Source organism: Scardinius erythrophthalmus (genome assembly GCF_964197995.2).
Source record: "Scardinius erythrophthalmus genome assembly, chromosome: 6".
In the NCBI taxonomy this organism is placed as follows: domain Eukaryota; kingdom Metazoa; phylum Chordata; class Actinopteri; order Cypriniformes; family Leuciscidae; genus Scardinius; species Scardinius erythrophthalmus.
Window position 1 is genome coordinate 15,232,307 of NC_138226.1, and position 25,334 is coordinate 15,257,640.

General features: G+C 37.6%; 2 protein-coding genes across 9 annotated transcripts in view; one reads left to right on the forward strand and one right to left on the reverse strand.

Annotated features, from left to right (window-relative positions):
- Positions 1 to 527: 527 nt before the first annotated feature.
- pikfyve (phosphoinositide kinase, FYVE finger containing) lies at positions 528 to 24,842 on the reverse strand. 8 transcript variants are annotated; one of them, XM_081367938.1, is made up of 44 exons: positions 24,703 to 24,827; positions 21,325 to 21,500; positions 20,017 to 20,064; positions 19,627 to 19,785; positions 18,966 to 18,977; positions 18,068 to 18,177; positions 17,722 to 17,893; positions 16,309 to 16,516; positions 15,156 to 15,182; positions 14,898 to 14,981; positions 14,660 to 14,798; positions 14,392 to 14,549; positions 14,060 to 14,171; positions 12,954 to 13,101; positions 12,648 to 12,866; positions 11,555 to 11,617; positions 10,983 to 11,112; positions 10,534 to 10,714; positions 10,381 to 10,455; positions 10,195 to 10,302; positions 9,952 to 10,092; positions 9,705 to 9,831; positions 8,023 to 9,272; positions 7,424 to 7,524; positions 7,207 to 7,278; positions 6,850 to 7,021; positions 6,566 to 6,744; positions 6,337 to 6,450; positions 6,147 to 6,255; positions 5,906 to 6,060; positions 5,722 to 5,818; positions 5,347 to 5,401; positions 5,124 to 5,264; positions 4,902 to 5,022; positions 4,716 to 4,811; positions 3,868 to 3,951; positions 3,676 to 3,770; positions 2,894 to 2,953; positions 2,102 to 2,278; positions 1,881 to 1,984; positions 1,625 to 1,753; positions 1,238 to 1,499; positions 1,077 to 1,151; positions 528 to 984 (listed from the first exon to the last, which is right to left on the reverse strand). In XM_081367938.1, exons 2-44 carry the CDS (start codon positions 21,488 to 21,490, stop codon positions 869 to 871), a joined length of 6,351 nt encoding a protein of 2,116 aa, XP_081224064.1. In that variant the 5' UTR covers positions 21,491 to 21,500; positions 24,703 to 24,827; the 3' UTR covers positions 528 to 868. The 8 variants fall into 8 exon arrangements, with proteins under 8 accessions (XP_081224064.1, XP_081224065.1, XP_081224069.1 ...); XM_081367939.1 differs by lacking the exon at positions 18,966 to 18,977 and having other exon boundaries at positions 12,699 to 12,866; positions 24,703 to 24,830; XM_081367943.1 differs by lacking the exon at positions 20,017 to 20,064 and having other exon boundaries at positions 12,699 to 12,866.
- fgf14 (fibroblast growth factor 14) overlaps positions 23,836 to 25,334 on the forward strand; it is a gene marked incomplete at its 5' end in the record, with an annotated part of 151,611 nt that continues 150,112 nt past the window's right edge. The window contains one exon of the mRNA XM_081367951.1: positions 23,836 to 23,913. The remainder of the gene's footprint in view (positions 23,914 to 25,334) is intronic.

The following is a 25,334-nucleotide window of genomic DNA, read 5'->3' on the forward strand; positions in this document are numbered from 1 at the left end:
AAACAACAACATGAAGTCATTCCGATGTGGGCGGTCGTGAGCACTGATGGTTGAACAAATAAAAAGCCTGGTATCATCTAATTTTAACATGATTTTTCTAAAAATTATGTATAAATAATCAAGTAAACCTAAGTTGCTTCTACAGCTCCTTTGAAGACATGAACATTTCTAAAGTCTATTGAAGTTTTCACAGAAAACACAGTGTGTTTGTAGCTCTTGAACCCCGTCTGAAGTGTCAGTGGAAGAGGGTCAAAGATGTTTAGGTTCAAGAACTGTTGATTACTGAAGCCTTCACAGTCATCTCAAACCCCATTAAAACCAATAATATCAATATATGTGTAGCATAGTGGTTAACAAATGCACATGTAGTCAGCAACGTACAGATATGCTTTACTGAGAAAGCAAATATTTGAGAAATCTTGTACCTAAAAATACTGTACCTCTAATATCTTTGGGGTTTTTTTTAGGTTTGAAGAAACATCTCAGAATCCTCATAGAGATACAAACCTTGACAGTGACACAAGGCTGACACTTTTATCAGTATTAATAATCTTTAATTATACATCTCTGTACATTTATAAAATTTTACATCGTCCACAGTTCAGATTAATAGGTTATAAACAAACACTACTGCAAATCAGGGTTCAACAAGTTATGCCATTTCAGTTCAGTCTCTTCCGTGGATCTTCAGGACCTGGGTCTTGGCACGTCAGTTTTGGTCAAACTGTACACAGCATAAAAAGAGAGGTTCAGTTTCACCCATCTTCAGACACAGATAATGGAGGGTTCACCTTTCCAATGAATCACTGCAAAGTACATAAGAGAGCAGCATATCCATTTCCAACTGTAACGTTCTCTTCTTGCCCAATCAGCAGTTCAGCCCAAGACCCGTCCAGTGATCAGGGACCATGAGGAAGTATTTGTCCATGGCCTCACAGAAACGTGATCGGTACAGCTCTGGTGACACCACCGTGGGCATTTTACCTGTCAGGATTGAAAGATGATAACACATGTAAGAGTTTTAGCTTCTTCTGAGATTATCAGATATCTTTTTTTTTTTAACAGCATAACTGTACCTTGACCTCCAAGAATCCCAGTAGATTTGACCACCATCTCCAGCTTTTTATCCCATGTGAAAGTCCGGATATAATCTTCAAATAAACAAGTGTTTTAGTGTTTTAACAACCATAAAAAAAAAAAAAAACTTGGATTTTACAATAACATAACATTTTCTCACCTATGATCCCCACGACTAGCTCATCCGTGGCATCATCACGGCCCACCAGTAAGGAATAATCAATGATGAGGTGGCTGGACAGGAAGTGGGCGTCGCTGAGGATGGCAGCACGCAGTATGGCCTTGCAGTGGGAGCGAATATAAAGGGGATTGTCATGCACCAGTTTCAAAAGATTCTCATCTAGGAGCACCACCTCACAGCTCTCCTTTCCCTGATCCGTCTTCACATTCCTGTTCCTCAGGGATCCCTTCAGGTCAAACACCTGCACAAAAACAGTTAAGTGGACCGTAAATGTGAGCATAAAAACATGACACAGTTTTTCAAATCAAATCAGTTATAAGCTGCAGATTTAAAGTCTTAAAGGTTTTTTTCTTTAAATTAATATACCTGTGCCATCTTTCTCCCATAAAAAAGGTTTTCCATCACCAACAGGTCCAGTTTCTTCTCTGTGTTGTTCTGAGAATTCTTGTAGCCGATACGGTACACTCCCAGAATCTTAGCAAGTGCTGTGGGCCGCTGTAAAACAGATGCAAAAACAATGAGTTTAGAAAGAAAAACCTAAAACGGGCCGAAAAATGCTGCCTCATACAGAGCTATGACAAGACCTATACTGTATATACAGGTACGTACAGTATATGCTTACCTTTTGCTGAACTGATCCTGTGATGTAAGTAAAGTAGTGGGGTGCAAAGTCTAAGAAAGACTGGACCTCTAATCTGGGCATCTGCTTCAAAATAAAACGATCATCTGAGGAGAAACAGCAACTTTAGCTAAATACATCCAACAAGTCTTCACTTACGACAACTGCCTTCATGAAAAAAAAAAATAATAATCAGTAAATTGCACCCTTAGATCAAGTCGCACCTTCAGTGGCGTAGAAAACTGCACCGGACTTCCCGCCACGAGCCTGCCAGTTGACACAGTGGGAGAGCGACCGCACAAATTCATCCTCTGAGCTCTCCATAATCTCTTCCCGCATCTTATGAAACTCTTCGGCGTAGTAGATCCGGCAGTAAAACTTGGCATTGGCATCTGAGAACTCTGCATCAAAAGCATCATTTTCAGATTTAATATTAATTATGTTCTTATTTATATTTATACCAATTATTATTATTATAATTAAACAGATAATTTATTTATAAATCAAATCTGTGAAAACATTAAAGTGTCCCTATTATGATATTTTAAAGTTTCCTAATTTTGTTTTGGAGGTCTCCTACAATAGGTTTACACTTACATTTTCTTATAATATACACTGTAGCATCACCTATTTTCTCACAGTGTCTGAAACCATTCGATCAAGGATCCGGTCTCTCTAAACCCCTCCTCTGATTGGTCAGATGGCCCAATTTTTTGAGATTGTTACAGCACGTCAAAAAAATGAAACGCCCATATCCAAATCTGAATTTCAGCCAATAAACACCAAAGTCTGAACAGGCAGTTCACAATCAGTCTGAATAACTTTTTTCAGAGCACTTTGCAGACCTTTTACATTCACAAACAACTATTTTACACACTACATGAAACGTGAGATCCAAAAAAAGCATAAATTTTTCTTAGTTTGTGTGATGCACAATTATTTACTGTCGGAGGGCTCAATAATATTGACCTAAATATAAGGAATGTTTTCACCTGCCATTTGAGACTGATACTTACGCAGCTCAATGTGTGGGTTTCCGGTCTGCTTCTTCAGTTTGTCTCCACTTTCAGGATCCTCTGCAAAAGAGATCCCATAAACATTTAGTCTCATAAGCAATTCCATATTACATAGAGAAAATGATACATTACATGCTATTTGTAAGTGGCTAAAGAGCTCAACACTAAGTTTTTTCTTCTACTGGCCCGGTTCGGCCACTGGTTCAAATTTTTACTTGCCTAGCCAAAATTTTCACTATCCCAACCAAAAAAAAGTAATGAAATAAAATAGGCCTTAATAAATCATTAATAAATAAGGTTATGACACCACAAACTACTTGCCTAACTCATGTAAATTCCAAATATTGTTAAAGACAAGTAAACTGTTAGTAATAAAATAAGAACAAATAATCTAATTATGCGCAATAGCAAAGATAAATACAATAGAACAAACATACAAATGAAATAAACAGAGCTTTTCATGTTTTTCAGGTTGGTCTAACAATAATTTTCCGGTACAGAAATTGAATAATCAAATATAAAATAATTGCAATTATTTCTGGGCACATGCTTCGTAATGTGGGCGCGCATAAAGCTTTCTCACAGCAAGCATTAAATAGAGTTCTCTTTCACGTATTCCTGCGCTTGAATACTTAAATTAACCAGGCTTAAAAATGCAGCATTAGCCCGATCCAGCAAGTGACAGTTCCGTCTACTGTCCAGAGCGTCTTCCACGCTGGCCATCAGACAGTCGTTATTTTCTAACCCTGGGCTAGAATTTGTTAAACTGTGGTTTGTCTTACTGAGTGGGTCAGCATCAATGCTACTGCGGTTCAGCTGTGACATGCTGCTGTCGCTAGGTTTGGCTGGGCTGTTCTTTGCTCTACTCTCTCCAGCACTATAGATTGCAAAAAAAGAAGAAGAAATTAGCTTGCTGTTTAACCAATGTACACTGAGAAAATACAGCAAATAAGGGGAATGAGTGATTTATGTACCTCATGGCCTGAGATGTGTCGTCACCTCCGCTTTTCGTTGTAGTCTTTGTAAGCTCTTCAAGGGCAGTTTTATATTCTTTACAGCTGGATGATGGGAATAGAAGAATTAGGATAATGTTTAAGAAACACCAGGGTACAATCAGTGAAACAAAACTGCAGTGACGTTTCAGCTATACATTGAATATTTACAAAGTATTTAATATTATTTGTTGACAAAATTAAAATGAATCAATATCATAAATATCACAATGGATTTAACATGACTTTACATCCACGCCAGTAGGCCAGCTTCACAATTTGTGAGTACAAGAACATTAACACAATATTTTAATAGTGTCTCATTTAAAATGCTGATACTACTGAGAAGTTTGATTAATTTTCAGAAATCTGGAAGCAAGTCTGCTTCAGTGAGCTGGTTAACACCATTGATTTACAGGATCTACTTGGCAAAAATGGCTGTTTAGTTAAAACAATGGTTCCTCCAAATGAACAAAAAAATATATCATACAAAATTTAAAGAAATAATTAAAAAAAATATATACAATATTAATTTAAGCCATTTCTGAGCAATTACATAAATATTGAGATGCATCAAAAGGCTTAAAAATATCCATATCTCATTTTTAGTTATTTAGATTTCACATTTAACCATTTAGCAGATGCTTCTATCCAAAGCGACTTACAAATATGGAGAACAATAGAAGAGATCAAACCAACAATAGGGCAACAATATGCAAGTGCTGTTACTATTCCCAGTTAGTCCAGCACAGTACATGTAGCAAGGTTTTTTTTTTTTTTAGATATAAGAATACTAAGTGTTAATAGTTATAAGTGTACAAAAGCTGTACCTGAGTGCAAAAGCAATGATGGAGCTGGGTTCTCGCTCACACACTGCTATAGGAACTCTCTCATGTTCATACATCAAATAGTGCTTGTCTGGGTCACTAACATACCAGAAAAAAAGAAAGACCTTTATTAGATTGAGAAGAGCATTGGTTTGCCTTTTAGCATCCATAATATACCAACAGCCTTACAAAGGGAAAGGGACGGGATTGTAGCTGTTGCCCGGTAACAGGTTGGCCAGGATGGTTTTCATGGTGGACTTTTCCTTTACTTGACTGTCATTGGATCCAAGTAAGTGTCCATCAAACATGTCTAAACAAAAAAAAGAAGTAGAGAGATGAAGAGAGAGAGAAAATCAGGTGGGATGTTTGTGTGTGATTTCAAACACAAGGAAGTGTTCAAAGTAAGTTTACCCTCTGGAATGCTGACAGAGTCCTGATCAGGAAAAGATGGTCCGCTCGTAATGACATCTGAAGCTTGATCAGCCGGAGACGGTAACTGTAGTAACGATGAAGACCCTGAACCTGACGGAAATGTGTTGAGATGACGGTCCTCTGTGAGAAAAGTTTGTGAGTCGACTGTGCGGAACAATCAAGAAGAACTATTTTAAGATGAATAAAGGACCAATGAACTCACCTTTCTCTCCATCCATTTGGGATGAGTTACGAGGAGAGGACTCCAAAGCACTAGTCTATGAATCAAAAACAACAAACAAAGTATGTAGATGCTTTTGATTTCAAGTCCAGGAGATGGCTAACTTAAGCATAAGGTTCGAACCCACTACCTTTTGGTTACCAGCCCTAGATCCCTAGATAGATAGTAATTGGGTAATGGATTTTTAATGGATTTTACATTTTTTTTGCTTTATTATTTTTTGTACAGAATGCAGATGCTTTAAAGGGGATACAATTAGAGAGGCAACTTCTCAGAGAGGGTTTTAACATGCTAAATTAAAAAATACTGATAAACTACCTGGTGATTAATACATTATTTGCTAAATAAATGACTGACCTTGCTCTCATCTGATGTAGCTTGTCTGTGTCTGCCAGGACTGGGAGGAACAGATAGACGCTTTCTGCCTTTCTCTTGCTGGAACAAGTCCTGAAGCCTGAAGATGAGATAAAACATCAGTTCTGTTTTTCTGATGGCAGATGTTTCGTCTCCATCTCTATGGCTGAATGACTGTAGTCCTCACCTGTTGTTCCAAGATTGCAAGGTCTCACACAAGCCCTGCTTTTTGACCACCACTGACTCCAGAACAGCTTGTAGTTGTTGTGGCGAGTCCTTTGCACTGGTCTGCAGACGCACTTGTAGCTTCTCTATCCAACCGCGAAGCTCGGATTCCTCCATCTAAGACAGAAGAATATTCATTTAAAGTAACTGGACATTGGTTAATACTTTGGATGAAATAAGTAAAGTCATGAAAAGAAATCTACATCTTTCTGTGCAAACATGTCCTCCATTTTTTCCTCTCTGGTCTTGCTGAAAGTGTCCGTTTTTAAAGAGGTGAGACGGTCATCTATGGCCAGGTACACCTGAGCCACCCTACAAACGATGGAGAAACGATTCATTTAGCTGACATCCGGAGGAGGTTGATGAGGCTGGGTGAGAGATGGGGAATCTTACTTCTGGGAGAAGTCTTTGAGATCCTGCTGCAAGTTGGCTTTAGAGGGTCCCTGGTTCCTGATGATGATCTTTGGAGACGGCAGACAGATCTCTAGTAGTCTCACTGAGATGTAGCTACAGGAGACAGAAGAGTACAAACACATTTGGATTACAAAGTTCATAAAAAATGTACTCAGGTAGTCATTCTGCATATTCAAAGATATGAGATCTATACTGTGAAGATGCACACCTGAAGGAAGCCACCATCTGGTTGTAGGAAAAGTACTGGTGATAATCTTTATGGATGGAGTGGCCACAAGGCTCGGCGTTGGCCCGACGGGTGTACTGGTGACCATAGAAACGGAGCTCTAGATACTTGGCGAAGGACATGGACCAGGAGTCATTAGACAAAGGGACCACAGGAGTCACCTGAAACAAAATGGGTAACAATTCTAATGAAACATACTGAAGCACAAAATAGCTTACTTTAGTTCTGTTTAAAAAAAACAATACAATTCTAAGTCTCCCATTTACCTGTTTACAGACACGGCACCAAGAGTAGTTGAGGATCGTGTGCTGATATCCAGGTACAGGCGAGTCCAGCTCTTTCAGAACAATCTGGACACAGCCGCTACCGTGCACAAAGCGCCGGATGTGGTGCACCATGGGGGTCTCACAGTACATGCTGGGGCACTGGTAAGAGGGTCTGAATTACACCCATATAAAAACAAAATTAGAAATAAATACAAAAATATTATAATGCCACATTCAAATAAAGGTGTGTTCATTTTTTGTTGTAGTATCAGAACTTCTGCACTGACACATTTTGTTATTGTGTGACAACCCTAGGAATGACAAAAATAAATGAATTAATGTGAATTAATAAATTACCTAAAACAGTATCTCTCCAGAAATACACCAAGAGTCAAGTCATTCTTGCCATAAAACTCCATTGTTACAATCCTGTAAATAGAGAGCAGATACATTAAAAAAACCTAGACATTAACTTTTACACATTCAGAACACAGTCAGTAACATCACTCTGTCATGTTAATGTTAATACATATTGAATTAATATGATAATAATGTAAGTGTACTGAGAGTTTACCATGGACTGACGCAGGGGTTTGGAGCATTATTAGATTGTGCTGATGAGCTACTGAACAGCACACAGAGCCTTTGATGGTTGATTGGATTTAAACAGTCCAACTGAAACAATTAAAAAAAAATCTTTTTTAATCATTAACTAATGTAAGCCCCACATTTCGCATGCAATGACATTACAGAATGATTTTCTCTCACTACAAAAAAGTAACAATTTATTTGTTTAAACATTTTTTTTAGAAAACAAATATTTTTCTGCAATATATAGTGGATACCTAGCTGGCCCCTAATGAGTAGCTAATTAATTTTAACTACACTTTCTGTTATTTGTATCCAAGTATAAATAAATTAATTAATAAATCAGGGTTCTAACTTTTGGAAACAAGTTACAAAAACATAAAAACTCATAAAATTAAGAGATAATACAGCTTATATAATAATTACTTTGACCTTGACTTTTTCCTACGGTTAAGCATCTCCTTTCACTGACCAAAAACAGTTTAAAATTTCAAGTTTTGGGCCCTAATCATGCAAAGTGCCTCACACTATTCAGAATGTGGAATAAAGTAAAATAATAAACATAATAGCTGATGTGAAACCCACCTTTGTAGCCCATGTCATCTCACTCGGTCCTGCCGCCCCTTTATCATCTTCACTATCTGCCTTTATTGGTGCCTTTGTTGGGGGTGGGGCTTCACGAAATTGCATTCCTTCTCTTTGCCGAATGCGTCCTCCCTGGGCACGGTAGTCAGCCAGCATGCGTGCCAGATTCTGACTGCTGCCAAGCTGGTCTGCTATACGGGCACTCGTGAGTTTGTGACAGGGCAAAATCTGGATGGTCCGTTGATGCGACACAGTACCGTTTGTCAGGCTGCCAGAACTCGGGCTAGACTCTTTCAGCAGCTGCCGCTTGCGGCGTCCGTCCAGCTCTTTCGAGTCCTTATTTAATAGAGGTGAGAGGTAAACCTGTTCCGGAAAATAATCCCGGCTAGGACAACGCAGTCCAGCCCCCGTGAGCAAAAACGGCTCCCGAAATGTAATAAAAGGTGAAATGCACAGGATAATGTCTTTTAGCTCCTGTTTAAATAAAGCTGAGATGGACTTGAGGCGGTCATCTGAGGAAGCTACATGCTCGGTCACAAACAGGCCTGTGTCGTCCTGTAAGGGATCCCTGAAGAGCCGGGCTGGTGGAAGGGAGGTCTCAGAGCTTGTGCTGTCCTGATGGACCAGATGCTCCTCCAGCTCTTTGTTCTTCTCCTCCTCAACTGGCCCCTTGTCTACTTCCTGTGACATCTCTTTCAGGTCTGAATTCAGGAAAGGTGGTGACACCAGCTGGGGAAAGCTGGAAGAGAAGGAGGAAAGGGGTGTGGAGGTCTTTATAATGTCTTCCTCTCCTCCAGAGAAGGAAGCAACTGAACCATTTTTATTTATTCTGGGGCTTTCTCCATCTTTATAGGAAGATTCTGAGATGGAAGTCTCTCTACTGTGGAGTTTGATAATCTCCTGAAGTCCTGGCTCAAAGTCTGCTTCTGGAAGAAGCGTGAGGCTAACGTCCCCCAGCGTGGACCCATCATTATCTTGGCTCTCCTTTTCTCCACCAGTCTCCTCCTCTTCCTCCAAAGTGGTGCTTTCCAGCAGACATGGGAAGGAGGAACTCTCAGCCAGGCTGGGAGGCATTGCAAACTCATCCATGAGGAAAGAGATCTCTAGCTGTAAGTGGTACGCCACACACACCATAAAAATGATGATTTCTTTCACCCGTGCCAGTTCATACTCTGAGGCACCGCGGAGCTTAATAGTGCAGCCCAGCTGAGGAGGACAGCCCTCAAAAAACATCAGGGTCTTAAATTCATCTGTAAACAGAGGGAGCAAGTTAACTTTACAAAGCTTTTTGAAAATTACCAATAAAAAAACAAAAATATGCCAGAAAAATATAAATAAAACTAATTTGGTGAAAATCATAATTCTGATCACAACTGTCCTTATCAAGACATGAATGTAAGCATCACAACATTATATTGTAGTGTGAAAAAGGGATGTTCATTTTCAGATTTGTTAAATATTACACTGAACATTGTTATTAAATTATTAGTGTTTTTAAAGATTAGCTTTTAGTGAGTGTTAGATGATGTCAAAGAAACAGATACTGATAAATGAATAGCCTATATGGTACTTATTGCATCCCTAAAGGGAACAACTTTTAGTAAAATGAGAAGCGAGTTAAAGCTCATTAATAACATAAACAGTGACATACATCATAAATAGAGATAGAGATAGAGACTCACCATTTGGCAGCTGGAAGGAATGCAGGTAAAACTTGTGGCAGGTACCCAGACGAGGTTTCGTAAGGAGTTGATCCATTGAAATGACTAAATCTCCCTGAGTCATTCGACTTACACGATCCAAGACTTGCTGTGGCGATTAAAGAGAGCTATTACTTCCCCAAACTAGACCAAAATAACTCTTCACAACTCATTATTAATGTTCAATGTGGAAATAACGTTTAAACAATGCCTTAAAGACGGTACTAACAGGTTTGACATTAATCACAAGGCTAATGCCGTGCTCCAGTAGCATGTCCTGAGCGATACGGGACACAGTCTTCTCCACCAACACTAGGTTTGGTCGGACATCAGCAATCCTCTGAACATAGTTCTTCAGAAACTCATGCTCCTGTAAAAAAGCAAATTGTAAATGAAATGGTTTTTCAGATTCTTGTATTTTTAGCATATTGTCTGGAGATAAAAAGTCTTGAAATCACATTTCAAGCATCACCTGCAACACAATTGGGTCAATGCAGGTGAACTTGGTCTCTTCTCTGTACAGATACTCAATGGAGCATTTGAGGAGAAGTATCTTGGGGTTTTTGATGTAAGGGTTCATCTGTTGAGAAATTCCCAACACTGTTAGCGCAAATATCACATGGCCTCCTCTGTGGCATAATGTTGAATCAATACAAACCTTTTTGTGTGCAATATTCTTTGTGCAAACGAAGCCATTCACTACAGCAGAGTCAAACTTCTTTCCCCCTGGGATCTACAAAATATCTAGTATTAGACAAATTTAACTGGCAAAACTAGATTCATTGATTTTGCATCCACTTGTGTTCCTCACTTTTTTGATGTGGACAAACTGACGGATATCCATGTCATCATCACAGCTGCGCACATCCGGTCGCACCGTCTGCACCACCTGCCTCACCACAGGTACGATGATGTCACGCCAGGAGAGAGACAGTGATTCGCTGTAGAGCAGCTGCTGCAGAAGCGCCATCATGTGGCTGTGATTAGCAGACCTGAAGAGGAAGTATTAATCATGATGTGTGCTTCCAAAAGTCCCTGGACTCATTTACATGTGATTTTTATGTGATGCGTGTGTGACCACACATTAGACACTTGTTTATATTTAGTATTTAACATATATATTAATACTTTACATGTTGATAAAAGTACAGCAGTGAAGTATTTTGCTCCTAATTGTTTATGAATACAAGTTACCAACTTAAAAATAACATCTTATATGTTGGAAAAAATGTACATTATATATATTTTTTAAAATCTTACAGTAAACGCTCCATCGCTTTCTTTTCCCCATTCTCTTCCCGCAGCTGGTCCAAGGAGCTGTGATGCCAGCCGAGAGGAGTGAAGAGCATTTCTTTAGCTTTCTCCTCAACCCTCCGATTAAACAAAGACTCTACAGAGGAGAAATCCATCAGCATAGGCAAGACAAGAGTTCATGTACACTACACTGTTTTTGAAAGAAATTAAGGATGCATTAAATTGGTAAAAATGCAGTAAAGACATTCATAATAACAAATGGCTTTTTCTATCTAATGATGTTCTTCAAACTCTCTGTTAAATGACATCTGTGCAGAACTTATGCCTTCTAAGCAGTCAGTTTAAGAAGAAAATTAGTTGCAGTTTCATCCCATGCTTTCTGTTGCACTTCCCATAGCTGTTTTTATGATGGAACCTTATGATTCCCACAACAGCTCAAACTTTGATTCATCTATTCATAATACTCTTTTATTGGCGTTTAAATTAAACTTTAAGCTTTCAAAAACCTGTCTTAGTGATTCTAAACTTTTGAATGGAAGTATTGTAACGCTGCAATAAAAGATGCAAAAAACAATTACCTTTAATGAAGGCATCACTGATGGATATATGCTGACCTCCATCTTCAGAGAGCAGGACTTCCACTGATGTAGAGAGAGAGAGTGTATGTGAGACAGGACAGTCAAGAGTGGACATCGGAAGACAAGTTGGATTATATGGATTTAAATGTTGCAATAAGGCGATGCCTCAGTCTAGTACATGACAATGAATTAGTTTCAACAAGTCTTTTTGAGGAAGTGGAAGTCAGTGTTACTGCTTTGTAACTGTGAGGCATGCATGACATAAGCAGCAAGCCATGCTTTTGAGGTAGTGTGACAAACTGGAAATGCGTTCATTTGAAATGTTGGACTGGGAAAGGAAATAATGTGAGGTTGGGAAGGAACAAATCAGTCATGCAGGACTGTATGCTATAGTCAGGGCTGTTACTTCAATTGTTAATTATAATTTGGAGGGTCAGACTAGTATTGAGTGGTGGGTCTCAGATCAGCAAGACATTGGTTCTGTTCCAAACCCTAGTGAGCTGCCTACCTAGATAGGATTTTCAGGCATCACCACAATGCTCCTGATGCAAAAGCCTGACACATACATAATGCAGTAAAATTATTCTGTTTCATAAGATGCCTCGTTTTAGCTTAGGTCTGGGGCAGTAGCACATGGATTATTTTAGGATAAAGCAATCCCAGACTGCATTGTGGAGATCTATGTGTTTTTGTTTTGTTTTGTTTTTTAAATCTGAGATAGCATTTGTAAAAAAAAACAATTAAAAATGAATTTATATAAAATATATATAAAAATTATTATAATAATTAAAATGTGTTTTGTGCTTATACATTTTTTTGTAAATAATTTTTTAGTTTTTTTCCTAAGGGGCACTTGAATTATTAGTCAAGACTTTACTCTTTGACCCAGAATATTAAACTGCTGTGCCTCTGACAATTCATCAATAAGGTTTCTATGCCGTTAGGTTGTAGCCTTACAAGGTTGCTGCCTATGTAGACAGTATATAGTGAGGCCGCTCACTAGGGTTTGGAACAAAGCCAGTGAGTTAGTGCTGCTTTTGAAGCAGACAGAGGCAAACCAGGATGGCCAATGGGCCTCTCCGCCTCTCCTCACTTGGTGCATGGATGTCGGTTTCTGGGGTGAACGGGTCATGGGGCTCCATACTTTTTTGCTCGGCTTGGTAAGGAGGCACATGGGGGTACTTGGCCTGCTTCTTGATGTGGAAATTGACATTGTCCTGCTCCATGTTTAAGTTGATGGAGGCGGCTGAGTCACTGTCCACTGCAGAATGGAAACTGCTGACGGATGTTCTTTTGCTGGGGCTGGCCGAGTCTGGAAAATTGTGAGAGGGAGCCAGCAATTTGGTAAAGGAAAGACATAATGACTGCTATAGGATATCAGCAGTCATGGGATACTTACTTGGTGTGACAAAGTCATTTTCATCTGCTAGCTGCTCAGTGTCACTGTCGTCAAACTTGATGTCTTTAAACCATGACGGTTCAGAGTGTCCCTCCAGAGAATTCACACTGTCACTGTCTGGAGAGGGGGTTTCTGAGAACTCTGTGCTCTGAAAGTCAACAAACGCATTACTAATATGATGACAGAAGGAATCAAACCAATTCCATTTTATTTGTATAGTGCTCATTACAATAAACAATCCAAATCAGATTTACAAAAATTCAGTTTCAGTTTGCATGCAACTAGCTTGCTCAGTTATATTAGTCATGTAATTTCAACAGAAACTTATACTTATCTTAAATTTATAGGGACAGTATGTAAGTTTCTCTGCTAAAGGTTGCTTATTTAAAACTATAACAAAGGCATAGCATGATGACACTGTGAATGAGCATGGAATCATGGAAGTTGTCATCGACACCTCCACAAAAAATACATGCATATTTTATCTCATTCTACTGAAATAGCCACGAGTGCTGAATTACTACTGAAACAGGTTGACGAATTAAAATTGTGGGGTAATGCAGCACTGCAAAACAATCATAAATACATATGAGCGTGTTGAAAGTTATGTTAAAACGTTACTGTGCGTTCGCTCGTGACTGGTATGAGACACTTGTTGCACATTGCAATAAGCTAGATCGTTATTAGAATATTATATTATAAAAGCGGGATGACTTTTGTGTTGCTAAATAGCATGCAGTAAATTATAAAATATATTAGATGGTGGAGAAAATGCTGATTATGCTATGTTAGCCACTTGACCAAAATAGTGTTGTTTCTGAGGTATGGTACAAACATGTTTCTCGCTGTAAATCAAGAAAACGTGATTCAAACAAGACCATAACAATGATTAAGTTATCTGTCGATAAAGGGATCCAAACAGTTTCCAATTCTCCAATCCAATTCTCTGGATTTAAACATAGTTGAAAACATTTGGGATAATGCAAGTACACAACTGAACAAAATATATAACACTGTGCTAGTGTTTTTTTGGGATATTTTAAAGCAAATATATTTCATATTGTGCCTTTAACATCATTATGGCACATATTTATACTTATACTAACCTGAAGAGGGCGATATAGGGCATATTCATCACGGAAGATCTGATCATGATGGGTTACACAGTCAAGCCAGCGTCCATCTACCAAAGCCTGCCCAATAGCTATGGCCTGAGCCCTGTGTCGGAATAATTGAAAATTTAACAACATTAACATGTTATACAAGTTATTTCACTGTGTATGAATGTGAAGCTGCTTTGAAACAATCTGTATTGTATAAAGCACTATATAAATAAATGTTTCTTGACTCAGAAGAACTATAACAAAACACTGTTATAGCTTAAATTAATATTTTAATGTCTGACCACACCTGAAGATGTAATGAACTAAGTTCTTACCTAGTTGAAATAGTGCCGTTTCGTAAGAGCCAGTTGACCAACTCTTTACCGACAATGCAGTTGGGGTAAGTACGCAGCCAATACCGATGGTCCTGAAACTCCATCCCTGTACTGTTGTGGCAAATCTTCTTCCATAGATCTTTAAGTTGAGAAGAATCCTATAAGATAATCAGCCATTATAATTATATAACAACATATATAACACATAATATAACAATGCAAAAGTTAAGGAAAGTTGAGGAGGAATCTGTGAAAGACAAGTTCGTACCAGAAGGATCTTTCGCTCCTCTTCGTTGTGATCGGTCTTGGATACGGCCCGGCTGTTCTGTGGACTAACTGAACTCTCATAGGCAGGAACCATGACTGAGCCAGAACGGTCCAAAGACAGGTTGGTCACACTAGCTGACCTTAACACAAGCAATAAATGGATAACATTGTATTTATAGTCTGTAAACCTAAGCATTGAAATGAGTAAAGAATCTTTGGCCAAAATACACCACAATCACCTCTTCCTGGCCGGTGACTTGCCCATATCCTCTTGGACTGCTGTAAGTCTGGAACTGAGACCACTGTTCTGAGATTCTTGATGACTAGAGTTATCACACACATACACGCAAATGAACGTCAGGAACATCTCAATCGTTTCCCTTTGAAACACTATGTAAATAAATGACAGTCAAGCTTTGCATGAAACATAGTCACACTCAAGAGCAGCAGCATGTCTTCTCTAGGTCATGCAAAACAAAAGTAACACTAAAACTCACTTCTTCCTCATCCCAATGGAATTTTTTCTATGCATGGAAAGAGAAAGGAGAAAAGATGAGCATTGTGACAGACACACAACACAGAAGGAGCCAGCTGATTAAATAAAGGCGAGCAGAGAGGGTTGAAGTTCATTTGCATCATAATAGTCCTGTGACTATGTTTTATGTAATTTGCTATGTCGGGGGGTGGGGGAACTCCTAGAAGCTTTTTAGGAGTAACATGGTTCATATAAGAGTAAACATTGGTTACAGTAGGGGACACAAACAGCAAGGAGGTGTGACTTTGCTCAGAACTTTATTTTGAATAACAATGCACACTGTCTAAAAACTGTCTGCAAGTCCAAATTATTTGAAGACGCTAGCAAAGTGAATCCCACAAAACATGTCCAGTTCATATTTCACTCCAAAAATAAAAAAGAAATTATATTTTGGATGAAGAAAATGAAGCCTTTTGGGACAGTTAGGTTTTTTTGCATGGTAAAATTACTTTCATGACAATTACGCAATAAATAGTTTACTTTTTTTTTATTCCAATTATTCTTAATGACTTTCTCAATTATTAAATCAACTCAATCATAAATGAAAGACTAAAATGTTTATTACATCAAAGTAATGAAAATTGTTCCCTAGCTTAATTGATATGATTATAATGTCTCAATGCAAAATATCTTCCTGGTCCTAAACAAAGGCTTTAAGGACAATACAATGTATTATTCTCTTTTTTGTTTTTTAACGTGAAACATAACCCCAGACATGTTCTTGACAGGTTTCATGAGATTTACCCAGAAACATGCTTTACTCCATTTAAAATGATTTCAACGGCAAACAATTTTTAAAGAAGACTTCAAAGAAACAACATCTTAAGGTTCACTTTTCTTTGTACATCCCATGTTATTTGTTAACTACCAATTTGCTTCTATGCTTTAGATGAATCATAAATCATCAGGCGGATACTTGATTAGATGGACCTGGGAGGGCCAATCCTCCTACAATCCTCATGTGAAAGAGATAAACAGCGAGAGCAATGAGTATGGTAAGAAAGCAGTGTTAAAACAGAGCAGAGAAACACCATAGGGATAAGGTAAAGTGAGCAGGAACAATGGAATAGATAGTGATATGTCTTTATGCCTCGTCCCTTTTCTGTAGTTTTCACCTTTGCCAAGCCAGGTCCTCTTCCAGGAAGATGTTCCGGCTAGCTTTGCGGCCCCCCACAGGTGTGCGTGGTTCGGTGGGTTCCAGCACACACACGGAGAGGGCCGAATCTGACAGGGCGCTGAGATCTTCTCCGATGGAACTTGAGTCAGCTGAGTGAGCGTAGCTCAACGCTATCTTACGACAGTACGTACACGCCCGTAAATCACCTGCAGTAGGGGTGGGGGGGATATGAAACCAAATGAGAAGTTAGAGAACCAACCAAGGTTATTATCGCTAAAAGTAAATAAAATTTAATTAAAACTTAATTAAAATAAGCTGAAATAAAATAAATTATAAAATATTTGTTGAAAAACATAAACTAAAGGTAAATTAGAAATGTTGCCCTGTCAATAACTGAAATAAGTTTAGGTTAAGGCACTGAAATTATTAACTGGAAATAAATAAACAGTAAAACTAACTAAAACCAAAATAAAAATAAATTAAACTTAAATTTAATATTATTAACCAATATTTTTTTTAAACTAATAAAATGTCAAAAGCACATAATGAAATGACTAAAAATTAACATGAAAATTCAAAATGTAAAAATAAAAGCTAATTCAAAATATTGATAAAACAAAAAATAAAAACGTCTAGGACTCTGCGTTACTAATGTAAACCCCACGTTCCCTGTATGAGGGAACGAAGACGTTACGTCGGACTGATGTCATGGGGTCTCACTTGGGAGCCCAAATCACCTCCAAGTGGTAACAAAACGAGCCAATGGACATCGGCCAGTGAGATTTGCATGCCGAGTCACACCTACCTGTACATACAGGTATAAATTTGAACGGCATTACTCACTTCATTCATGTTTTGCGGAGGAGCCGAGACAGGGATCTCGACCGTTCAGTGGTGGTTCAGGGCTGTGGCAGGAGAACGTAACGTCTCTGTTCCCTCTTTCAGGGACCGAGGGTTACACTAGTAACCCAAACGTTCCCATTCAGTCAGTCACGATCAACGTTACGTTGGACTGACTTCGTGCGGTCCCTATGGAAATTGTCATAGCCACTGAACTGTGTTACGAGTGTTGGAGATGCAGATGCTAGCAAGCTGCCACGTGCCCTTTTAATAATGAGGCTTTTTAAGTACTGATTCCTCCAAAAAAGGTCAAAGTGCACAGACAAATTCTTACCTTTTTCAGAATCACACCAGTTAGTCCACAAAGTTCAAAATTCACACTACAACCCATTTAAATCAAAGGCCAAAAAACCACTGCAAACACATGCAGCATGCTAGAGGTGCTCTTACTCTTAATCTGACATAGCTGCTCGTCTCCTTGTCGAAAGCCTCTTTAAAGAGGCTACGTCCACAAACCAGCGGTCAGAACGAGACCCTCGCTCCCCAAAACAAACACCCCAACAACACTCACCCGTGTAGCCCATGAACTTGCCAGGAATTTCCTGGTTGCAGCATCGGCTGCAGAAGATTTGGCCACAGAGTCGACAATGGTGACGCCGGCGGAAGGTTGTGAACTTCTCATTGCAGTCGTAGCACTCTTTACACTGGCTGTCCGGCATCCAGTACTGTTTCAGATCACTGTCCTGGAACATAAAGACATGATTCACATCTCTTACATCCAACTGCAACAACAACAAAACAACACTGTTGTACTCTGTAGTGGATTCCTTTCACATCTGAATCATTGACTCTTTTGTCAATAAGCTTTGACTCATTTGTATAGCAATTTTCCCACTTAGTTCACTGGAAATCAATACCTGACTTTTCCCCTCCATGATCTCCTTGAGTCTCTTGAGGGCTGTGCGTAACTGGACAGCAGTTCGGGGATCGTGGTTGCCCAGAGGGGCTTCTGATTTCCGTCGACCCTCTATAAATGCAAAGAAACACACAAGCACCAGTAATGTACAAGCACCAGTAATGTACAAATTAAGATGTTAAACCTACTCTAAAGTACAATATGCAGGTGAAAATACATGGCACACATGCTCATTCAAAGCCAAAGCTTTCAGTGAAATATCCACCAGCACTCTTGATCCCATCAATGCTTATTGAAATGCAATTCCTTATGTAAGCCGGCATAGGCCAGAGAGTATTCGTTTTTGTGGGATTATGACTCTCATGAATATGAAATTACTAAGATCAACCACTAAATGTTCAGTTCACAGCACCAAAGGTGTCGAGCAAGAACTTCAGGCAGTCAATTCGGCACACCCTTTCACATGCAACAAATGTGGTTCATTTAAAACTATACACTGCAAAAACTATTTTCTTAATCAGTATCTTTGTATTATTTTCCAGTAATCACATCTAAATATCATTAAAACAAGATACATTTACTTGAGAGTAAGATAAGATTCTAAGACTTGGTTTCAGATAAAACAAGTTTACCTTGACTTAATTGGCTAGTAGTTTAGCTATTTTGGTATTTTTTACAAAGCCACAGTGGTAAGAAAAATACACCTAATTAAAGACATAGCCTTTGTATATTTGATTCTCAAGGACAAAGATTTTTTCCTCAAAAAAAAAAAGAAAATACTGATAAAAGAAAATCCTTTTTTTACAGTATACACATATATTCCAAACCAGTGCTGATGAATTCAAACAGATAATAATTTCAGGGATTCATTTCAGGGAAATAAAATAAAGAATCCTCACCTTCCCACTCCACTGTGAACAGAAAGGAACATAAACACAACTTTAGCCTAAAAGATTTCTGCACATGTGATAAGTTTATCGTTGTTAAATGCAATCAACACTCCCAAAATCATCTTGTTTGAAGCTTCCAAATAAGTGATGGTTCACAATACTCATTTCCCACTCAAATTCTTGCCATAACTCCAGAATGTAGTTTTACAGGTTTAGCGTTAGGTAGATTTCATGGATTTCCTGAATTGTTGCCTGAATTTTCACTTACAGTGAATGTCCAGTGGCCCTCCTGAGAGTGGCATGGATCATTTGAGGTCAGAGTCTAGCCTTTGAATCAACTGTTATCTTCAGTGATAAACCCTGTGAGAACCAGGCTGCCGCTGCAGTGACTAGTCATCAATCAAAGAGACCAATGATAGGCTTGCCTTTTCTAACTCTAGAAAGAGCAAGTTTTAAAGAATTCAGAACGATAGTTTTATCTACAGTAAAACACATGATTTTAGCATTGTCTTCTATAGAAGAATAGGGTTACTGAATGTGACCGGGTCAATATTTCACCCCAAAATCAAGATGTAACGTAAACAATTCTAAAACCTGGATGTTACTTGTGGACAGATTAAAAGACAAATGGTTGCAAGTATATGTAAAATTGTGTTTTTGTATTGTGTACCTGAGGCAGTGGATGTTCTTCGGAGAAGCTCCGGATGTTTCCTGTGGGTTTCAGAGCCATGTATGGAATGGGAAGGACTTGACCAGTTGTGCCGTGGCCCCTGCGGTGATGATGAAGCCGATTGACTTTTCTCTGTCACTGAAGGAGGCCGTCCTTCCTCTGAATGATTGAAACCAACAGAAAAGCTTGGTCAGAAGGTAGAGATTCATGAGGAAATGGTGGATTTGGGTAGAAATTTTGTGGTGATTGTCTGATTTTAAGAAAGAATTTGCATTGTGTTGACATTTCTTCTTTTCATTTTCTTATTCCGAAATCATTTTTCCAATTTATTAATTCTATACTTTTATTTACTTGCTTTACTTTCATTTCTGTACAAAAAGCTAGACTTACCAAGCTTAGTAAGCTTTTTTGCTGGTGCAATGTTTGCACCTGTTTTTTCTAAAAGGAATGAAAGGGAGAGGTTAGAGAGTTGATTACTATAAATGTAGTTTGAATTTAAGGTTTTACAGATAATCACACTGATTAACTGTAAATCAAGACTAATATTAAAAGAAATGTAATTTGAATTCCAGAAACTTCTCTTTTGTAGTACATCAAACTTTTCTTCAGCTCCAATGACTTGATGATCGAATATATTACCTAAAAATAATCATTAAATAACAATGTCCAACACAAATGCAACTTCGTTATAACAGAGCAAAAGAGAATCTGTGTGTTCCATACTTATAAAGGCTTAAATTTTGCTAAACCTGTTCGATTTTCTTCCTTTTCTTAATTAAGTACACATACAGTATAAAGTTTCACTACTCTAAAGTGTTCTTTAGAGAACATCATCTTTTCATAGTGAGCTTTTGTTTTTACCCCTCAATTTAGGGTGTACTACTTCTTTAATAGAGAGCATTTATTCAATCATCTATTCCTGTCAGTCCTATGAACAGTTTGGAGTACATTTCCTATGCTTTTATAACTTAATTTTAATAATTCCCTTTTTCAGTCGTGTACTGCAATGCTTCTTGCAAGAATTGATACTATACATAGGGACAAAAACAACAACAACAACATGTGAGTAAAAGAAGTCGTCGAGTGGATTGCACACTGTGTTCTTGGCACATCACGAGCACTGTCACGTGACTCTTCAATACAATTCCCTGCTCTGCCATTCTGGAATTTCCAGAAGAATCCTGTACTTTATAAAAACAGAATGACTACTACATAACCTTGAACTTTTATTCCAGAAATCAAAAGTTACTCAAAAGATAAAAATGATTGCGGTTAAGGTTTGATGTGTACAGCCATCAGGAATACAAAATACTATGCATCCAAATAAGTGCTATCGATCCATTAAAAGGGACTACATTCAGATAATTGCATAAAGCAATGCAATGGAGGGGGATATCCATGAATCAGTGTTTGATGACAGAAAACAAACAACGTTAAGATTTCTGCACATTTGATGAGTTTATCGTTGTTAAATGCAATCAACACACCCAAAATCATCTTGTTTGAAGCTTCCAAATAAGTGATGGTTCACAATACTCATTTCCCACTCAAAGTCTTGCCATAAATCAGTGTTTGATGACAGAAAACAAACTGTGAAACTTTGAAAACAAATGAATGATTTATAGACTTTAAAAAAGAAAATAAATGCAGGTGCAGATGTTGAGTACGGCATAATGGCGAGAAATAAATCTGTTTCACCTTTGTTGAAGCGGAACAGACTGACGAAGGAGCTGTAAGCGGAGCGCAGGGGCGGCTCGTCCTGCTCGGGGGTCAGGGGTTTGAAGTGCGTTAGATGGGAGGGACTGGTGGGCGAGAGTGCCGGCTCAGAGCTCCAGTCCATCGCAGCCTTGTCTTCGGCAGCCATGTCACTGCCCCTGTGGGACAATTCAAACCAAACCAATTCCAAATACATTTATTTAATGTACATTTGATTATATTTAAATGCTGAGGTGGACAAATAAAGTTTCCAAAAAGTTTTTTTTTTTATCTTTTCAAAATTGAAGTAAAGCATATTTTGATTCAAAAACAATGTGTTTAAACATGTTTAAAATAACATTTCAAAGTGTTTAAATAAATGTTTTGACTTTTTTTTTTTTTTTGGTCATGTGGTAGGCAAAAATATATCACGATTTTTTTCAGGAAAATCACAATTTACGATTTTATCGCGATTCTCTTTCATGTTGGTTTTACTATTTTGCAAGTGACTGAGCATTACAGCCAAACTAATGTCCCTATTTTAAAAACAAAGCCTTACAGGGTAACAAAATAAAAATTAAAAAGAATGGCAGACAAAAGGCCAAAGTGGCGAAGATAAAAATCTTTGTCATTATTTTCTATGTTATTAAAAGATAAGAACAAAGACACACATTACATATACACAACATATAATATACTAATTAAATAAACAGTGCTTTATTTTTTCAGCTACAGTAGGTGCATTTAACAGAAGCATTCAAGAAAAAAATTAAATGAACAAATATAAAAATAAAACACTACATAGACTTCACAATATAAATTATACATTGATACTTATTAAATCTACTATTAAAGGAAACACAACGACACCAGCACGGACACCATCATGATATGGGCACCGCCGGTGTCCATGCCGGTCTCCGTGAGTAAGTATAGGCCTACCCTATCAATTGTCATTTATAACAACAAAGTCATGTTTTATATTGATACAAAAAGAATCATGAAGTTTAAGTCAAAAATGCATTTATGAAATATGCTCCTCTTGCAGTCAGATCATTTTTAATGCGCTCCCTGTCGTGCTTCTCAGTCCCACTTTATATTAAGTGCGCATTTAACTTTATATATTTTTTTTACTTGATATGATAGTGGCATCTAAAATTATTTAAAAAAAAATATCATGAAAATATTTGACAGTGTAAAACATCTTTAACTTAGAACAATAATTTAAAAAAATAATAATAATAGATAACCTTAGCTTAAATGTATTATTTATTTATCGTAAACTTTTTTTTTTCCATTCTTTTTTTTTTTTCATATAGGCCTAGGGACATTGTTGACTTTTGCAACTAATTTTACATCAAATGGGTTTCTACTTGCCTGTGTGAACTTTTGCCTATGGCAAGTTTATACGTAGATTTTTTTAAATACAATAGCAGGTTTCCTAGTTTGTATCTGACATATAAAGTGTACCAACCCATACTTAAAAAGTAGCTACTTTTATCAGTATTTAAAAGAGATCTATAAACCTTTTATCTCTGCCACAAGGATCAATTGACCTTTTGCGAACGGTCAATTGGGGTCCTCTGGATGCTGCATTATCACACTTAGTCGCTTACTGTTATTACTTTGTCAATTCATAATAAATAAAAGACCAGTTGCGCCACCCTGACATTTGAAATTTTACAAATTGTCGGACAAAAGTTTTTCAACGGTCTCAACAGCTTTAATACTACTTATATTTATACATTTTGTTTATATGAAAGGTTTCAAACATAAAATGATGCCATAGTATTTTATTTAGAATTTCTCCTTCTTACTATTTATTATTACATTCTGAATATGTTGCAAAAATAATTAACTTCACAAATATCCTTAAATAACCCCACAGAAAGAAATTATGCACAATTTTGATTAAGAGGTACGTGTACGTTTGATAAAATGCTGCTGTTTCATGCTATTGATGTCTTTATGAATGATGAATCCGCAATGCATTCTAGACAAAACCTCTCTGATGTCAAAGCAACTAGGTTAAAGCACAAGTTTATGGGGAAGTCAGTCATGTGAACTATATAATGTTAACCTCACTTTAAAAACACTGTAAATGAGGACATGTGATTACAAAGGATTGCTGACTACAGACTTGACAAAAAAATAACAATAATAATAATTCACAATGAAGACTAAGAGAAGTTGACCTTATAACAATAGGATTTCAGGACAATGTGTTATCAGTTCAAACACTCAGTCAATTAAGATTTATAAAATGATTCTTCTAGGCATGTCAGTGAGAAAATAATAGCTAATCATTACATCATTTATCATCTATTATCCACTAATTTCAAAAACAGGATCGCCACTTTAAAGTAACTGTATGTGACCAAGTGATGTGTATAGAGTAATGGCTCAAAAAGGCCGGAAAACGAAATCATGAGTTTTAATATGTCATGTGATTCCCTGAGAATTGTACTATGGCGAAGGCCTACTCATTAATACTAATTATTTCATACTGACGTTAGCGGTAACAACATTCAATCAACTAACTGCCCACCTCACTAATGCCAACATACTAACGTCTGCCTTTCACGCAATCAGGTAAGTGTACAAATGCTGCCTTCACGTGCTATCGGAATTATCGTAAATAGGCCTTGTTTCATGTATAAAAAACAAAACAAAAAAAAAGGACATGAATAGCCTCTCAAGGCAAAATTTGAATACGATAAGCTCGTAACCACGACGTCAGAAGAAGTGGGAAGTAGGAAATTTCCGACAGCACGCGAAGGCGTCATTCAGGAGTCAAGCCTTCGCCATAGTAGGACAAGTTCGCATTCCGTGGCGTTTATTATACTTTTATCAAATACCTTGAGCTAACTTTACGACTGCTGCAGAGCGTTAACCCTACGTATATGTACATTACTATTACAAACACGGCAGGAAGAGTGTTATTGTTTTAGAAAACTCAAACCAAAAATCATGTGTGAAGTGGACGAGAATAACTATAAATAGGTTTAGAGCATTGGAAAATGTACATTAGCGAACATGCCGACACATAATAGAAAGCTACAGAGCGAATAAATACAGATGAATACTGAGATGTGTCACATTTAAGCTGTGATGCTGCTGTAGATGCTGTTATCGGATAGTATTTCATTCATTTAATTTGCCAGGCTTATAATTCACACACATCAGCTTTGCTTATTTTACTTAATATATACAAAATATATTTAACACACACAATTATTTTCGGACAACACCGTCAAATTTCCTGTTTACATTTATCAAAGGCCCCCGGTAAAGTTAGCAAAGCTAACGTTAGCTGTCTGATAAACTAATAACAGCATAGCTGCTACATGTATCATAGCATAGCATAAATCTTAGACGTACCTGTGCCGTCGTTTTTTACACCATGTCAATGTCAGCTGTTCAGAGATGTCATTAATCCTTAATGCATTTAACCAAAAGACATTTTCAGTTAATTCCACCCTTGTGATGTTCGGCGACTTGATCAGACCCGCTTAGTCGATTCAGAAAATTCGTGTGGTGTTATGATCGCGCCTCTCGTGATCAGGCGTAGCTAATCGATTAAAAATATTTCGAATTGTTTTAATACACTTAATTAAGCTTCTAATCAAGAATTTAAGTTCATATAAACAGACAGAATGTGTAGATAAAATGTCTGAATCTCATGTCATGTTTGTTTCATTTATTGGAGTCATCACAGCCCATGTTCATATCTGGTCATATGTCAGACACATGGTCAGTCATGCAGTGTTGGGAGTTCACTTTCTACATGAACTATTTCAAAGTTCAGTTCACATATTTTAAAATGAACTAGTTCAGTTCATAGTTCATACTTCAAAATTTTGAACTAAGTTCACAGTTCCAAAAATGAACTAGTTCATAGTTCTTTTTTGCTATGAGCTATTTCCCCCCCCCCCCCCAAAAAAAATATTTCCACTGCCCATATAGAACAACAGACAGCAATTATTAAAAACGTGCTGCTTGAATGGTATTTT